Source organism: Geotrypetes seraphini, chromosome 15, assembly GCF_902459505.1.
Source record: "Geotrypetes seraphini chromosome 15, aGeoSer1.1, whole genome shotgun sequence".
NCBI classification, from domain to species: domain Eukaryota; kingdom Metazoa; phylum Chordata; class Amphibia; order Gymnophiona; family Dermophiidae; genus Geotrypetes; species Geotrypetes seraphini.
Genome location: NC_047098.1, coordinates 44428096 through 44442948, shown reverse-complemented (window position 1 = coordinate 44442948; position 14853 = coordinate 44428096). Strand labels below are relative to the sequence as shown.

General features: G+C 38.2%; 1 protein-coding gene across 1 annotated transcript in view; it reads right to left on the bottom strand.

Moving 5' to 3' along the window:
* The window catches only part of MED13 (mediator complex subunit 13), a 432233-nt gene that overhangs the window by 300936 nt on the left and 116444 nt on the right, over nt 1-14853 (bottom strand). Inside the window, exon 6 of the mRNA XM_033922821.1 lies at nt 11393-11587. Coding sequence (XP_033778712.1) covers nt 11393-11587 — 195 coding nt within the window. The remainder of the gene's footprint in view (nt 1-11392; nt 11588-14853) is intronic.

The following is a 14853-nucleotide window of genomic DNA, read 5'->3' as shown; positions in this document are numbered from 1 at the left end:
TTCAGTTGAATTAAACTCTAGAATTTGTTGCCGGAGAATGTGGCAATAGTAGTTAACTTAGCAGGATTTTTAAAAGGTTTGGTTAATTTCCTGTAAGAGAAGTCCATAGGCCACTATTGAGATGGCTTGGGGGGGGGGGGGGGGCGTGGCTTGGACGCGAACGCTGATGGTTGGGTGAGTGAGTAGCTCCGTGCAAACAAGCTCTATTTATAGAAAATACTACAAAAATAATTAAATTTTAAAAGAAAAACAGCTAAATAACATCAAAATATGGCATCTAGCAAACAAAACAAAGGAGACTCGGTTGCTGGAGGATCCGGTACTAGAAGCAACAAGAGATCAAAGCCGGAGCCAAGCACTCCTCCTTCAAAGGTGCCGTTACCATCAGATGAAAGCCCTGACGTTATGGAGGAATTACGGCAAATTAAGGAAATTGTTTTAGACAGTAATAAAAAACTACAAAAGGCAATGGACGATGCTGCAATCCTCACTAAAAGAGTAGAGGTGACAGAAAATAGAATAACTATTTTGGAGGAAAACTCGGAGCAACTAAATATGGATATGAGACACAGTAAAACAATATGGAAAGAGGTCACAGAAATTAAAAGAGATCTTGAAGATAGCCGGAACCGTGAACGTAGAAATAATTTAAGAATTATCGGAATGCCGGAAGGGGTGGAAAAAAACGACCCTATAACTTTCTTGGAACAATTTTTGCCTAAAGTGTTGCCATTAAAATTCAAAACTACGTTAGAAATCGAAAGGGCACACAGGATACCAACTCAGAGGAAAAACTCACAAATGGGACCAAGGACTTTAATTTTCAAACTCCTGAGACATCAACAAGCAATAGAAATTTGCCAACTAGCCAAAGAGAATAAAAATCTCAGATGTCAGGACGCAAAAATACACATTGTCCCTGACTTTGCAAGAGAAACTGCATTGAGAAGAAAACAATTTCTGGACTTGAGACCCCAATTAAGATCCCTGGGGGCTAGGTATGGGCTCCTATATCCGGCAGTAATGAAAGTTACAATAAATAATACAACTCAAAATTTCTCGGATCCCAAAAAACTACAGGAATTTCTTGAGCAATATGAGCAACCAATGTCCTCTTAAGAAAACCTGAAAGGATCTTTTCATTATTATTTATCTACATATAATTATAACTTTTAACCTTTGATAATATGAACAAATGAATATACAGGAAATTTTCAGTTAAAACTCAAAACTTTTAAATGTAACGGATAGAATCGCACAAGGATGGAACTATAATTTGAACTACGTGGAACGTTCTTAAAAAGAAGCAAGAAGAAAACATAAATCTTATCGGATCTTCAAAATTCAATTCTGGAGTTTTAAAATAAAATAGACTTACATGTAGCATCGTGGAGCTGACAGTGGTCCGATTGAAATGTTGACGCAGGAGACTGTTTGTACTCACTGACCTTAAATTAAAAGAGTTGCTGATTGGCTCCGGAAATGTAAGGGGCGTTATTTGCAAGGGAAGAAAGGAACTCCTTCAATCACATTAACAAATATAGTGTCATGTGTAAAAGCAATATACGATTGGTTAAATAAGGTGATTTCCGGCTAGAGGAGGTACTTCCGGTTAAGTTTGCGTTTCAATAGGGTCGAAGGGAAAGTTTAAAAAAAAAAAAATGTATACTGGGCGATCTTATTTTAATTCACTGGCTCTCCCGGTAAGATCCTAATGTTCATCTTAGGAATTCTCCTGTATATTCTTCATAAAATTATTCATATTATATGGTTCAATAACATCTTATTCTGATGCTTCGAAACTGTAGCATTGTTGCTATTTTGATTTGCTGGCTCTCCTAGTTTTAATTTTAGGAAATCTCCTATGCTTATACTTCATTATAATCATATTTATATATATTTTAAATTAAGAACATGTCATTCTGATGTTTAGAAGCTGTAGTAATGTTGTTCATGAGGAATTTTAAATCATCTAGATGCCAGGATCTTATAATATATTATTGAGAAGAGAGAACAAGCTTAGAAAATATAAATTTCTTTTTAATTTCTGTTTATACTATCCTCAAGATTCAAAAATAGACAAATACAGATAAGGATTCCTTTATAATTCTTATATAATTCTGGGATAGATCCTGAGTTTTTTATAGATTCCTCTGATTAGAATATAAGGAAAAAAAAGAGAAATTTAATTGTAGTAATTATAGTTAAATTTGATAATAGCTTGTGGGAGTTATTTATGCCTAACCTCAATCTGCGTATCCAAGCTATCGTGTTTAATTGGGGATAGGTGGGAGGGAATGGGGGGGAAATATATAATGGAGGGTTGGGTGAGGGTGGGGATGGGGATATTATAAAATATTTGGTGTATTGGGAAAAGTTATTACAAAAAATAATTTACTGTTTAATTTTGGGAAATTTGTACTTTAAAAATATAAATGGATCTTAAAATACTATCTTTGAATGTTAATGGTCTGAATCATATGATAAAAAGGAAAAAAGCATTATTATTTTTAAAGAGGCAAAATGCGGATATATGCTTTTTACAAGAGACCCACCTTTCAAATATTGAATCTAATAAGCTGGAAGGAGGTTGGGTCAAGCATTGTTTTTTCTCACCAGCTATAGGGAAAAAAGCGGGTGTTGCTATTCTAGTGAATAAAAAATGCTCTGCTTCATTCAAATTAAAGGCATCAGATATTCATGGAAGATGGGTAAATGTGGAAATGAACATGGGAAATACTACCATGACGTTGTTTAATATATACGCCCCTAATTCGAACCAAAATGAATTTTTTAAGACTCTTCAACAACTGATTTTGCCACTGGCTACTTCAAATCTAATAGTAGCTGGGGATTTTAATGCTGTTATGGATCCTCTATTGGATAAAAACCCAAGTAGATTTATGAAATCTATGGGATTAGATAATTTGGTACAATCTTGCGATTTGACAGATATTTGGCGAATACTTCATTTTGATGGACGGGAATTTTCTTTTTGTTCTCATGTTCATAATTCTTTTTCAAGAATAGATTATATCTTTATTTCAAATAATTTGGCACATCAGGTAACACAAGCTGCCATTGATCCAATCATTTTATCTGATCATGGTGGGGTGTGGATTGAAATTAAGATCGCAGATCAAAATACTAATAGACCAATTTGGAAGTTTGATAATACATTGCTTGCTGATCCAATATTTTGTGAGAATCTTCAAACAAAAATGAAGGATTATTTTCAATTGAATGATAAAGATGAGATCTCTAGGGAAATATTATGGGATGCTTTTAAAGCATCAATGAGAGGACAAATAATTTCTTATTCGGCTTATCTTAAAAAACAGATTAAAAAACAATTTTTAAATTTAAAAAAGATAAAAATTTTAGAATTAAAACTTATAGAAAAATGGGAATATTCTATTCAACAAGAATTGTTAAAACTTAAGGGTAAATATAATGAGATTTCATCTAAATTGATTAGGAAAGATATATTTTCTCAACAAGCTTTGTATTATGGTAACTCAAATAAGGCGGGAAGAATATTGGCAAATTATCTTAAAGCAAAAAAAAGGAAATCAAAACTAATTGCCATTAAAGATGAAAATGGTGAAACATTTACACAAATTGAGCCTATTTTAAAACAGTTCCTAAAGTTTTATAGATCTCTTTATTCTTCCGAGACTTATTTAGATAAAGAAAAAGATGGTTTAGAATTTTTGACAATGTTAGAGGGTCCAAAAATTCCTGAACATGTAAAACGAAGTTTGGAAGAGCCAATATCACTAAAAGAATTAGGAATAGCTTTGAAGTCCCTTAGAGTTGGATCCGCTCCAGGTGGTGATGGATATACGGTAGAATTCTATAAAACATTTCAAAATTTTCTATTGCCCTATTTATTAAATCTTTATCAATACCAACTTAATAAAGGTTCTATTAATGGCACTATAGCAGAGTCTTTAACTATTGTTTTGCCAAAGCCAAATAAAGATCCCACTTTGATTTCAAACTATAGGCCAATATCTTTAATAAATGTAGATGGTAAATTACTAGCAAAAATATTAGCATTAAGATTGGCTAAAGCTCTCCCTCATATTATAGGTATACATCAAACAGGATTCGTTGCTCAAAGACATTCATCTCATAATACCAGATTGGCATTCCATATGTTATACTTAACAAAGAAAATGAATGAGCCTACTTTTGCTGTTTCTTTAGATGCAGAAAAGGCTTTTGATAGAGTAGAATGGACCTTTATGTGTCAGGCATTGGAATGGTTTGGTATAGGTCCTGGATTCATACAAATAATACAAACATTGTATAGCTCCCCTTCTGCTAGATTATATATTAATAATACTTTTTCAGAAAAATTTAATTTACAGAGGGGAGTTAGACAAGGTTGTCCCTTGTCTCCTTTACTGTTTGATATTGTTTTAGAACCCTTAATATTAGCTATCCAACAAGTAAAGGAAATACAAGGTATACCACATTCAGATAGAGAATATAAAGTATCTGCATATGCAGATAATTTACTATTGTATTTGAGGAATCCAGAATCTACTATTCCACATTTACTTGAGTTGATTGAGAAATTTGGAAAATTCTCAGGATATAAGATAAATTGGAATAAATCAGAAGTTCTTCCATTAAATGTACACTGTACAAAAGGATTATTTGATGCATTCTCTTTTGTTTGGAAGGAGGAGGCTATTAAATATCTGGGAATTTGGATTACAAAAACAGTGGATGAAACAATGAAAAGTAATGAAAAAAGCATATTACAAAAGGTGACAGAAATGTGTGAGCAATGGAATCCTTTGCATTTATCTTGGTGGGGAAGAGTACAAACTGTTAAAATGATGATTTTGCCTGTAGTTTGTTACCAAATGGGGATGATACCAGTTTTCTTTCAAGAATCTTTTTATAAAAAATTAAATAGGATTTTGACAAAATTTATTTGGCTTGGAAAAAACTCCAGAATTGCTTTAGTGTCGTTGCAAAGGCCAATTGTGGAGGGCGGGGTAAATTTTCCCAATTTTTATAGGTACCATCAAGCCTATATTTTACGTCAAGGTATGTATTGGATCCTCCCAGAGCCCACTGATAATATTCCAGACTGGTTCTGGTTAGAATGGAGACTTATGTTTCCCTTGCGTCTTAGTCATGTAGTTAGTATCAGAATGCCAAGGTTATATAAAGAGCATAAAATATTTATGGATACTTGGAAAACTCTAAGATATATAAGTAATCTAACTCCTATTCCAATAAGTAAATCAACAACACAAACGATTTGGTTAAACCCCAAGATCAAAGTTGGCGGTTTTAAAATCATCTGGAAACATTGGATGATAGCAGGTATTCGTATTTTGGATGATGTAATACAAAATGGTAAGTTGCTGGAGTTTTCACAATTGCAACATAAATTTGATCTTAATAAGTCACAATATTTTAGATGGTTGCAATTGAAGCAATCCATTCAGGCAGGGTTCCCTGAATGGAAAAATCTTACTAATTATCATAGTTTGGAATTCTTATGTTTCCAGATGGATTCAACAGATCATAAAGCCGCACAATGGTATAAATTAATATCTGGATTTGTAAATAAAAAACCAAAAAATGGTCTTAGAGACATTTGGAGCATTGAGATAAAACACCAAATTACTGCATCTCAATGGCCACAACTTTGGTCTTGGAGGTTAAAATGTACGGTGTCAGCATCCATGAGACAAACTTGGTTTTTTCTATTGCATAGAGCTTTTTGGACCCCTGTTCGTTTACAAAAGATAGATAGTTCTAAGTCTAATAGATGCTGGCACTGTCACGTTGAAGTCGGAACATTGGACCACCTTTTATTCTATTGTCCATTCATCTTAACATTCTGGAAGTCAATTTGGCCTCAAATCAATAGGATGTTAGAAAATCCAGTAGCCTTGACATGAGATACTATTTTATTTGGCACAACTATGAGAGCAAGAAGTCAAATTTCGGCAAGCAATAACAAATTACTGTTTATTTTAACTGGAATAGCAATACAGCAAATAACATATAATTGGAAAAAACATGACATGTTAAACTACAATTTCTGGTGGAAATCTGTATGCCATATATACAAAATGGAACTCACCATTGCAATACAAAAAGGCTATGTGAGTAAATTTCAAAAAGTCTGGGGACCGTTAACAGATTTCTGTAATGAATGATTAACTTTTCCCATGATAAGATATTTGAATAGAGGGGAATGGGGTGGGATTTATTTCTGATTATTACATACTATATCAATATTTGAATGAATTTACAATAAAGTTAATTTTATGTATTATTGATTGGGAGGGAGGGAGGGGTGGGGGATTATTATATTCAATAAGAATTATATAAATTTAGATTTCTTGCATAATATTATAACTTTATATAATATTAATTTTCTAAAGAAATGTTAAATTTGATGTTAATATATGAGTTAATCAAGTGTGTATATTCAAGTTTCTAATGAGTTTATTTGGAACACTTGTTGTAACATAAGAAAATGAATAAAGATTTATAAAACAAAAAAAACGAGATGGCTTGGGGGAAACCACTGCTTATTCTTAGGATAAGCAGTATAAAATCTGTTTTACTATTTGACATCTTACTGGGTACAATTCTTATGTTCTTAGGTTCTTGCCTCGATAATCTTCTTTCTTGTAGATGTGTCTAGTAATACTAAACTGTAGGGTTATACATCTAACCTTCAAGTTGCTTGCAGAATGCTGTCAATCATCTTTGAATGTAAAGAACAAACAGCAAAGGAAGACTCTGTCATGACTCGACATATCAATAAAAGACACTGAGCACCTAAGTCTTCCTTCGCTGTTTGTTCTTCACTTTCTGAGTTTTTGGGAAGTGTTTTATCTCCTGTTTCATTGTGTGTGTAATCATCTTTGAATGCCAGGAAGCTATTCCCAGGATAGCTTCCCAGGAAGCTATTCCTGCCCCCTCAGTTTGAAGTAATCAAGATTTGTCCCTGTTTCCGCGAGCTCAGTCCCCGTCTCCCCAAACCATCTGATCCCACCCACACAAACCTCAAATGGTTTTATGCTGAACTTATTTTATTAAGTATAAAAACAAACAATATTCTGTACAATTGTCATTTTATAAATCAAAGTTCTGGCTGCCGAACTAGAGGAAGAGATCTTTAGCTGGCAGGGCTTTGTTTATCAACACAACTAATATACAGTACTACTTTATCCTAAAGCAAAAAAAATAGAAATTTTTTTCTACCTTTGTTGTCTGGTTTCTGATTTCCTCGTCATTCTATTCCTTCCATCTGCCTTCTCTCTGCCTCTTCCATATGACATCTGCTCTGTTACTGTGCCTCTCCCTTCTATCCCCCCCCCTCCCAATTGGTCTGGCACCCTTCTTCCCTCCCTCTCCCCACAGTCTGGCATCTCTGTCTCCTTCCCTTCCATCTTTCCTTCCCTCCCCCAGATGATTTTTAGCATCTCTCTCCTCCTCTCTCCACTTTCCTTCAGCATCTTCTCCCTTCTCTCTCCTACACACATCCCTTCAGCATCTGTTCTTTTCTCCCCTCCACTTCTCTCTCCACTTCCCTTCCGCGCCCTTCGTGTGGTCCAGCAGCCCCTTCCCTCCCTCCTGATCGTCGCAGTCCAGGCATCTCCCTCCCTTCCCCTCACTGGTGATTTACATTTATCTATCTCCGAGCGGCCCAAGCATTTTCTCAAGTCACATGCGGCTGCACTGAAACTTCTCTGACGCAACTTCCTGTTTCCGGATGCATCAGAAGAGAAGTTTCAGGCAGCCACACACGACTTGTTTAAAGGCTCGTGCTGCTCGGAGACAGAAAAATGAAAATTGTCAGTGAAGGTGAGGGGAAGGGAGGGAAGGAGATGCCCAGACCGCAGAGATCGTGAGGGGGCTGCTGGATCACGAGGGGTGATAAGTATTTTGCGCGCCATTGCCTCACTTAACTGCAGGGACAAGTATATTCACTGCTCCACGGGGCGGTGAATGGCCTTGTCCCCGTACCCGCAGCAACCACTGTTTTTTTCCACCCTGTTTCGGAGGGTTACCCACGGGTAACAGTCACCACGTCATTCTCTACTCCTGCTAACAAGCAGACAGACCAGACTGTTCTTTCTTCCATTGGGGTTTTTTTTTTGGGGGGGGGGTTTCAGCTTATCTGAAAGACAAAGAAGTCTACAGACTGATCATAAGGCAGATGAAGCCCTCTTACAAGGCGAGGCTTCAGAAATTAGACATCTACAAGAATGAAGATTATACTACTATTTATCATTTCTTTTTTTTTTTTTCAAAATTTTTATTGAATTTTAAGATTACAGACAATGGTCAAGAATAAAATGCAAAATGTAACAAACAAGAGATGCATGAAAATTGAACAGGAATATATGCATCTGGGAGAGAATAAAACTCTGCTACAATAAAAGTATGCAAATAACCCAGTATCAATGTAGGATGAAAGGAAGAAGAAAGAAAGGGAATGAAGAGAGGGAAGAGAAGTGTAGGTGGGAAGTAATTGAATCAGCAGAATTTGAACAGTCAAGGGAGAGGTTGAGAATAAGATTGCAAGCGCAGAAAGACGTATGCAGCACTGTACACGTGCACTTAATATGTAATAGACAGTCCCTGCTTAGAAGAGCTTACAACTTAATTTAGACAGATAAACAGGATATATAAATGATAGGGAGTTTGTCACAGAGAGAATGGCAAGATGAGTATAGGTATCTTATGGTGAGTGGGAGTTAGAAGTTAAAAGCAGCCTTGAAAAAGTGAGCTTTTAGATTGGCCTTTAGGACAACCGGCCATTGGCTGCCATCATTCCAAACTGCAAACACCACAGCTGAAAGAAAGCGGTCCAAACAAGGCCAGACCAAGCAACAGTCTTCACATCATACCAGTCTCAAAGCCGGACTCTGCCCATAGCATGATACAAACAGTACCATAAAAGTCAGCCGTAGGTTCACGCAGCCCAACAACTAAAAAGTAGTTGAGCAGATCAGGAAAAAAGGCAGAATATGCAGTAGTTCAGGCAAACAACATAAAGATCCCCAGCCACCTGTGAACCCACACATGGAGACTCTGAAACGGCACCTGACCACCACAGGAGAAAGAAAAAAAAATACCACCCTTGGTTACAAATCAGGGAAGAATATTAAAATCAAAATTGAAACTTCCAGCCCGGTAGAAAGTACAGGGAGGGAACAATCAAAGTAAGTAACCCCCCTCCAAGGAAGAAAACCACCTAGATAACAAGACAACTATGCGGCGTGGGCAGGGCAGATAGGTACAACCGCTGCTGAAGCATGCCAAAAACTGACTGCAGGTAGACAATCTCGGTGATCATCGGCTCCCTACAGCACTCGATCCCGCGTCCCGACTACTGTACATCAAGTACGCCTAGAACAACGAACTGCCACAGCAACCCAGCAGGAACGCTACATATGAAAGCAGCATTAACACCTCAGTGAACGGCGGACGAAATGTGCACCATGCGGCTGATGCAGGCAAACCAAAATGGCCGCAAATGCCCGATTCAAAAATCGGTCTCAGCTCACCCGCGCGGGAAAAGGCCACATACCTCTCCCACCGGAGCCTTCTATAGTGGAGCAAAGATAGCCCAGATTCCCGCCCGAATCACGGCGGAGCTAGGCCAAACTGCTCAACCGAGCCCTTGTCAGCTCCTTCAGGTGCCCAAAACGCGAACCGCATCGAAAACCCAACACCGCGAAAGGGAAAAAGAAACACTCACCCGCAATCAGTAATGAAGGGCAACCGAAGGAGCAGGAACACATGCTGATAGCATGAAGGGAGCTTAAGCTATTGAGGATGAAAACCGCTATTGAAAGCCAGTCCTCCTCATAAGTGACTTTTTTTTTTAAACATGGGAAAGGAGAAGTAAATAAGTCACAACTGCAGAGAGGGAAAGGGACCTGGGGTGAACAGGTGTATCTAATAAATAACTCAAACACAACCCCACACAGAGCAAACAAACCTGCTCAGCAACGCTAAAAGGCTTAAACATACATTCACCCAACCATACACAGCAGGAGAAACACTCAATCAACCAGAAAAACAAAAAAAGTGGAGAAAAAGCCTCAGTTCAGCTCCATTTGGCAAAAAACTCCACTTCACACACACTCCTACACAAACAAACCGGTAGGGTGAAGAAAAGCACTGTAATAGCTTGCAAAGTCAAAGTTCAAAAGCACCAGGGGTACATAACCCCACACGTGAAAAAAATGTGGCAACAGGGCCCAAAGGCACAGCGATCCGAAATCATAGCATTAGGCCAAAAAAAAAACCCACTTAGCTGCTACAATCCTTCAGATATGTCTCAATCCAGCGTAGTAACACAGCAGCTAGAGTACCCGATGGGGAATCTCCCGTTTCGCCAGTTCTTGCTGCGTCAGGGCTTCATCTGCCAGTCCACGGATCCTTCGGTGCTCCTCTAGTACACCCACCACGTCATGAATCACAAAAAAGGTGGACTGGCAGATGAAGCCGTGTGGATACCCCTGACGCAGCAAGAACTGGCGAAACGGGAGATTCCCCGTCGGGTACTCTAGCTGCTGCATTACTACGCTGGATTGAGACATATCTGAAGGATTGTAGCAGCTAAGTGGTTTGTTTGTTTGTTTTTTTGGCCTAATGCTATGATTTTGGATCGCTGTGCCTTTGGGCCCTCTTGCCACATTTTTTTCACGTGTGGGGTTATGTACCCCTGGTGCTTTTGAACTTTGACTTTGCAAGTTATTACAGTGCTTTTCTTCACCCTACCGGTTTGTTTGTGTAGGAGTGTGTGTGAAGTGGAGTTTTTTGCCAAATGAAGCTGAACTGAGGCTTTTTCTCCACTTCTTTTGTTGTTTTCTGGTTGATTAAGTGTTTCTCCTGCTGTGGATGGTTGGGTGAATGTATGTTTAAGCCTTTTAGCGTTGCTGAGCAGGTTCGTTTGTTCTGTGTGGGGTTGTGTTTGAGTTATTTATTAGATTTAAATCGCCCTTCTTTCCTTAATGTACACTATTTAGTGAACAGGTGTATCCCAGAAGAGGGTGAGGCAGGGACTGGGGGGGCCCAGGTGTAAAGTTGGCACCATTCAGCCAGACACCACTCATCTTGAAATATCCAGGCCTGGACTGAAATCCACAAGCAGAAGCCAGGAGCTGTGAGGAACACATCCATCAGCCTGCGGGAGACAGAGAATACTGGTTGGCCAGGAGGCTGTGCATCCAATAAGGCTGAGGACAACTCAGTTCTCTCTTTCTCCACCTGCTGGTTGATGGACGTAATCCTACTAGTATCTGGATTCATCTGCTGTTGATGACAAGGAAAGGACAATTAAGAAAAGAGTTTTTGTTTTTTTAGGAAGGGGTTTTGGTTAATGTACCTGTTTGAACTTCTTCTGGGGATGTTGGTGGAGTTAGTGTTACTGAAGACATGGCAGGATCTCTTGTAGAAGCAGGCACTTGGTGGACCCCCAGGTTGGTAGCAGAACAGTGAGAACTTCCAACATTGCTAGGAGAAGGGATGTCAGACTGAGGAACTAAAATCAAGCATGCTGGATAGACCATTCGCACTCCAGCTAAAAAAAAAAAGAAAATTACAACATGTAAATGTGAAATCATCATATTCAGATTTGGTTATGGCTGACTAAAAACAGAAAGAGGAGCTTCTCCTGGGCTTACAGTTTAGTCAAGACCTGTGTTAACTAACAGAGGAGGAAAGGGAATGGGACTTGTATAACACATTATGAAGCTTCATTCCTAGCTACCCAGGGCTTTTGCTTTTCTTTCTTTTTAAACTCCTTCCAACACAAGTGTACTCTTGAACAAGACGATTAGTGACATTGTTGTATGACAATTGCATCTAAATTTAGGGGAAATAGCAAAATGGAGGAAACAGCAGGCTACCCCTCACTTGGAACATGAAAGGGTGAACTCACAAATAATACAAAGAAAGATGAGTATACAGAAACAATAATTATAGTATAATTAGCTCATGTATTGTAACACCATTACTGAAGCTCACGGAAACTGCTCAGCACTGACTCCCCAGTCATTAGTAGCGTATAGAAGCTTCCAATAAACAATAAGTCCCACTTCAGAGTCTAATCTAATCCAGTATTTCTGAGTCACACTATACTTAAATAGGTTCAAGGCAACTTGCAATATAAGGAACTACAGATGTATATGCTACATTATATTATAGAAGTTTGAGATGGACAGAGTTATGAAAAGAGTAATGAGGAAGGGAGAATTGAGGTTCCATAACTGTATTGGTAAAACACCGAGTATGGGATTTAGTAATATTAGGTATTTTGAGTTAGTTGTCAATATGTATGTATGCTTTCAAAGAAGAGAGTTTTTAATTTTTTTCTGAATCTGTTATAGAATGTTTCCATCCTAATGTCAGATGGAAGGTTGTTCCTGGTCTGGGTGCCAAGAGAAGAGTGAGTTGAATGTGTGTTTCTATTTAACTCCTTTGGGAGATGGAAGGAGTTAATTGAAGCGACTCGTTTTCTGGCTAGATGTTGACCAGAAACTGACGAATAAATTAATGAGTGGCTCTGTGGTTTTGCATATAGAATTTGGAACATTATACATGATAGTTTGAAGGTGATACAAGTTTTAAAAGGAAGCCAATGTAAGTTCTTATAGTAAGGTGAAACAGTCAAATTTTTTTAGTTTCAATATTAATCTGATTGCCGTGTTTTGTATCATCTGTAGTTTTTCGTGAGTAGAGTTTAGACCTGCATAGAGGGAATTACAGTAATTCAGCTAGGACAGTATAAGCATTTGCAAAGCAGCACGCTTGAAAAAAGGATTGGATAAGTCTTAGTCTTCTCATATTGTAGAAGGTTTTCTTCCTTAAGTTGGATACTTGAGATTCATATGATAGAGTCGAGTATAACTCTAAGGACCTTGGATGTCGTGTTGATATTTTGTGTGGATGCTGAGATTATAGTAACAGTGGAAGGAATCGTGTGTACAGTGTTATAAAACCACATTTAGTTTTGAGTTTGTTGCATGCAACCCAGGTCTGTATTTTGTCTATTCCATTTGGTATCAGCACAATATCATTAGAGTCACAATTAACTGGGATGAGTAGAATAATATCATCTGTGTATGAGAGTATACATTTGTTGTTGTTGAATTTGATATGGCCTAGTGAGCTCATGAAAAGGTTATAGAGGATCAGGGATAATGTTGATCCTTGCAGTATATCACAGAACAATTGCCAGTTTTTAAAAAAATGCTTTGTCTTTGTAGACGAGATATTGACTATTTTGTAGAAAGTCTTTGAAACTGTTCAGAACAGTTCCTATGATGCCTAGTTGATGGTCAACCAAATCAAAGGTGGCAGATATGTCAAACTGAATATAGACAGTCAGCAAGAGCAGAATGCAAACTGTCGCCCAAGTCCAGATATGCTGGGCCTCATGACACAACACAAAAGAGCCCGTGCCTCCTTGCTTGTTCATGTAGTACATAGTTACTTGATTGTCCGTGCAAAGGAGGAGGACTTGAGGGCAGAGTAGATGAAGAAAAAACCTTGAGGACAGAAAACATCACTCTGAGTTCTAGGAACGATGTGAAATGTTCCATTTCCTGGCGGTCCAAAGACCCCGAGTCTGCAGATCATCCATATGAACTCCACATGTGTAAAAAGATGCCTCAGTCGTGATGATTGTATAATGAGGGGACAAATAAAAAAGAAGATCTCTGTAGAGATTAGAAGAGATCATCCATAAATGAAGCGACTGTAAATGAGACAATGTCATAGATATACATGATTTGAGAGACGATCCGTCATCTGAGACCATTGGGAAGCAAGAATCCACTGAGGAATACAAAAATGTAGTCCTACCCGTAGTAGAACATGAACAGTTGATAACCTTGTGGCTCAGAAAAAAACATTATGTGTCTGGCAAAGATGGTTTGAAAAGGAAGCAACTGCTGACACAGACGGATGAAAGTCTGAAGACAATCTGGAGGAAGAAACGCTCTCATGAGAGTGGTGGCTAGGATTGTCCCAATGAATTACAGACATAATTATGGGGACTGTAATGTCAAACCATAGAACCAGAAGAATAGAGATGGTCTGAGAGATTGCTCAGACCACTTCCTGAGAAGAAACAGCCTTGATGAACCAGACGTTCAGAAAAAGAAAAACCCTGAAGGCCATGTAATTGGATAGATGCAGCCAACACAATCAGACACGTCGTGAAGACTCTGGGAGAAGATGCCAGACCGAAAAGAAGGACTCTGTACTGGTAATGGCAACAAATGAGTTGAACTCAAAGGTATATTCCGAAAACCGTGGGAATTGGAATATGTAGAGGCTTCCTTGAGATCCAGGAAGCATAGCTAATGGGTCTGAATGAGGAGAAATGCCTCTCGAGCAGAAAAAATGATGAGAGCTCTGAGATCTAGGAAAAATCTCAGCTCTCCAGTGTACTTGAGATTCAAGTAGAAATGGGATAAGAAACTCTGACTCCACAAATCGAAAAGGACCCTTTTATAGCAATTAGCAACAGAAAAAAGGGAGGACTGTGCCGGATCCAAAACAGACTCTCTAAGAAAAAAGGGTCTGAGAGCAGGATGAAAACATTGAGTATAGAAAACCTACCCATAAGAAAATACAGAGAGCTAAGGTGAGGAACTCTCAGCAATGCACGAGGAACGGAAGACAGTCTCCGAATGTAGTACGTGAGTATGCCCTAAATATAGGGAAAAAGTAACTACAAATCTTTGTTGAGAAGATTGAGATAAAGGTGACGACAACTATTTGGTCTTGACCAGAAAGTCTCACCTGGTCTAGTAAAACAGACAAATGCTGAATAAGCAT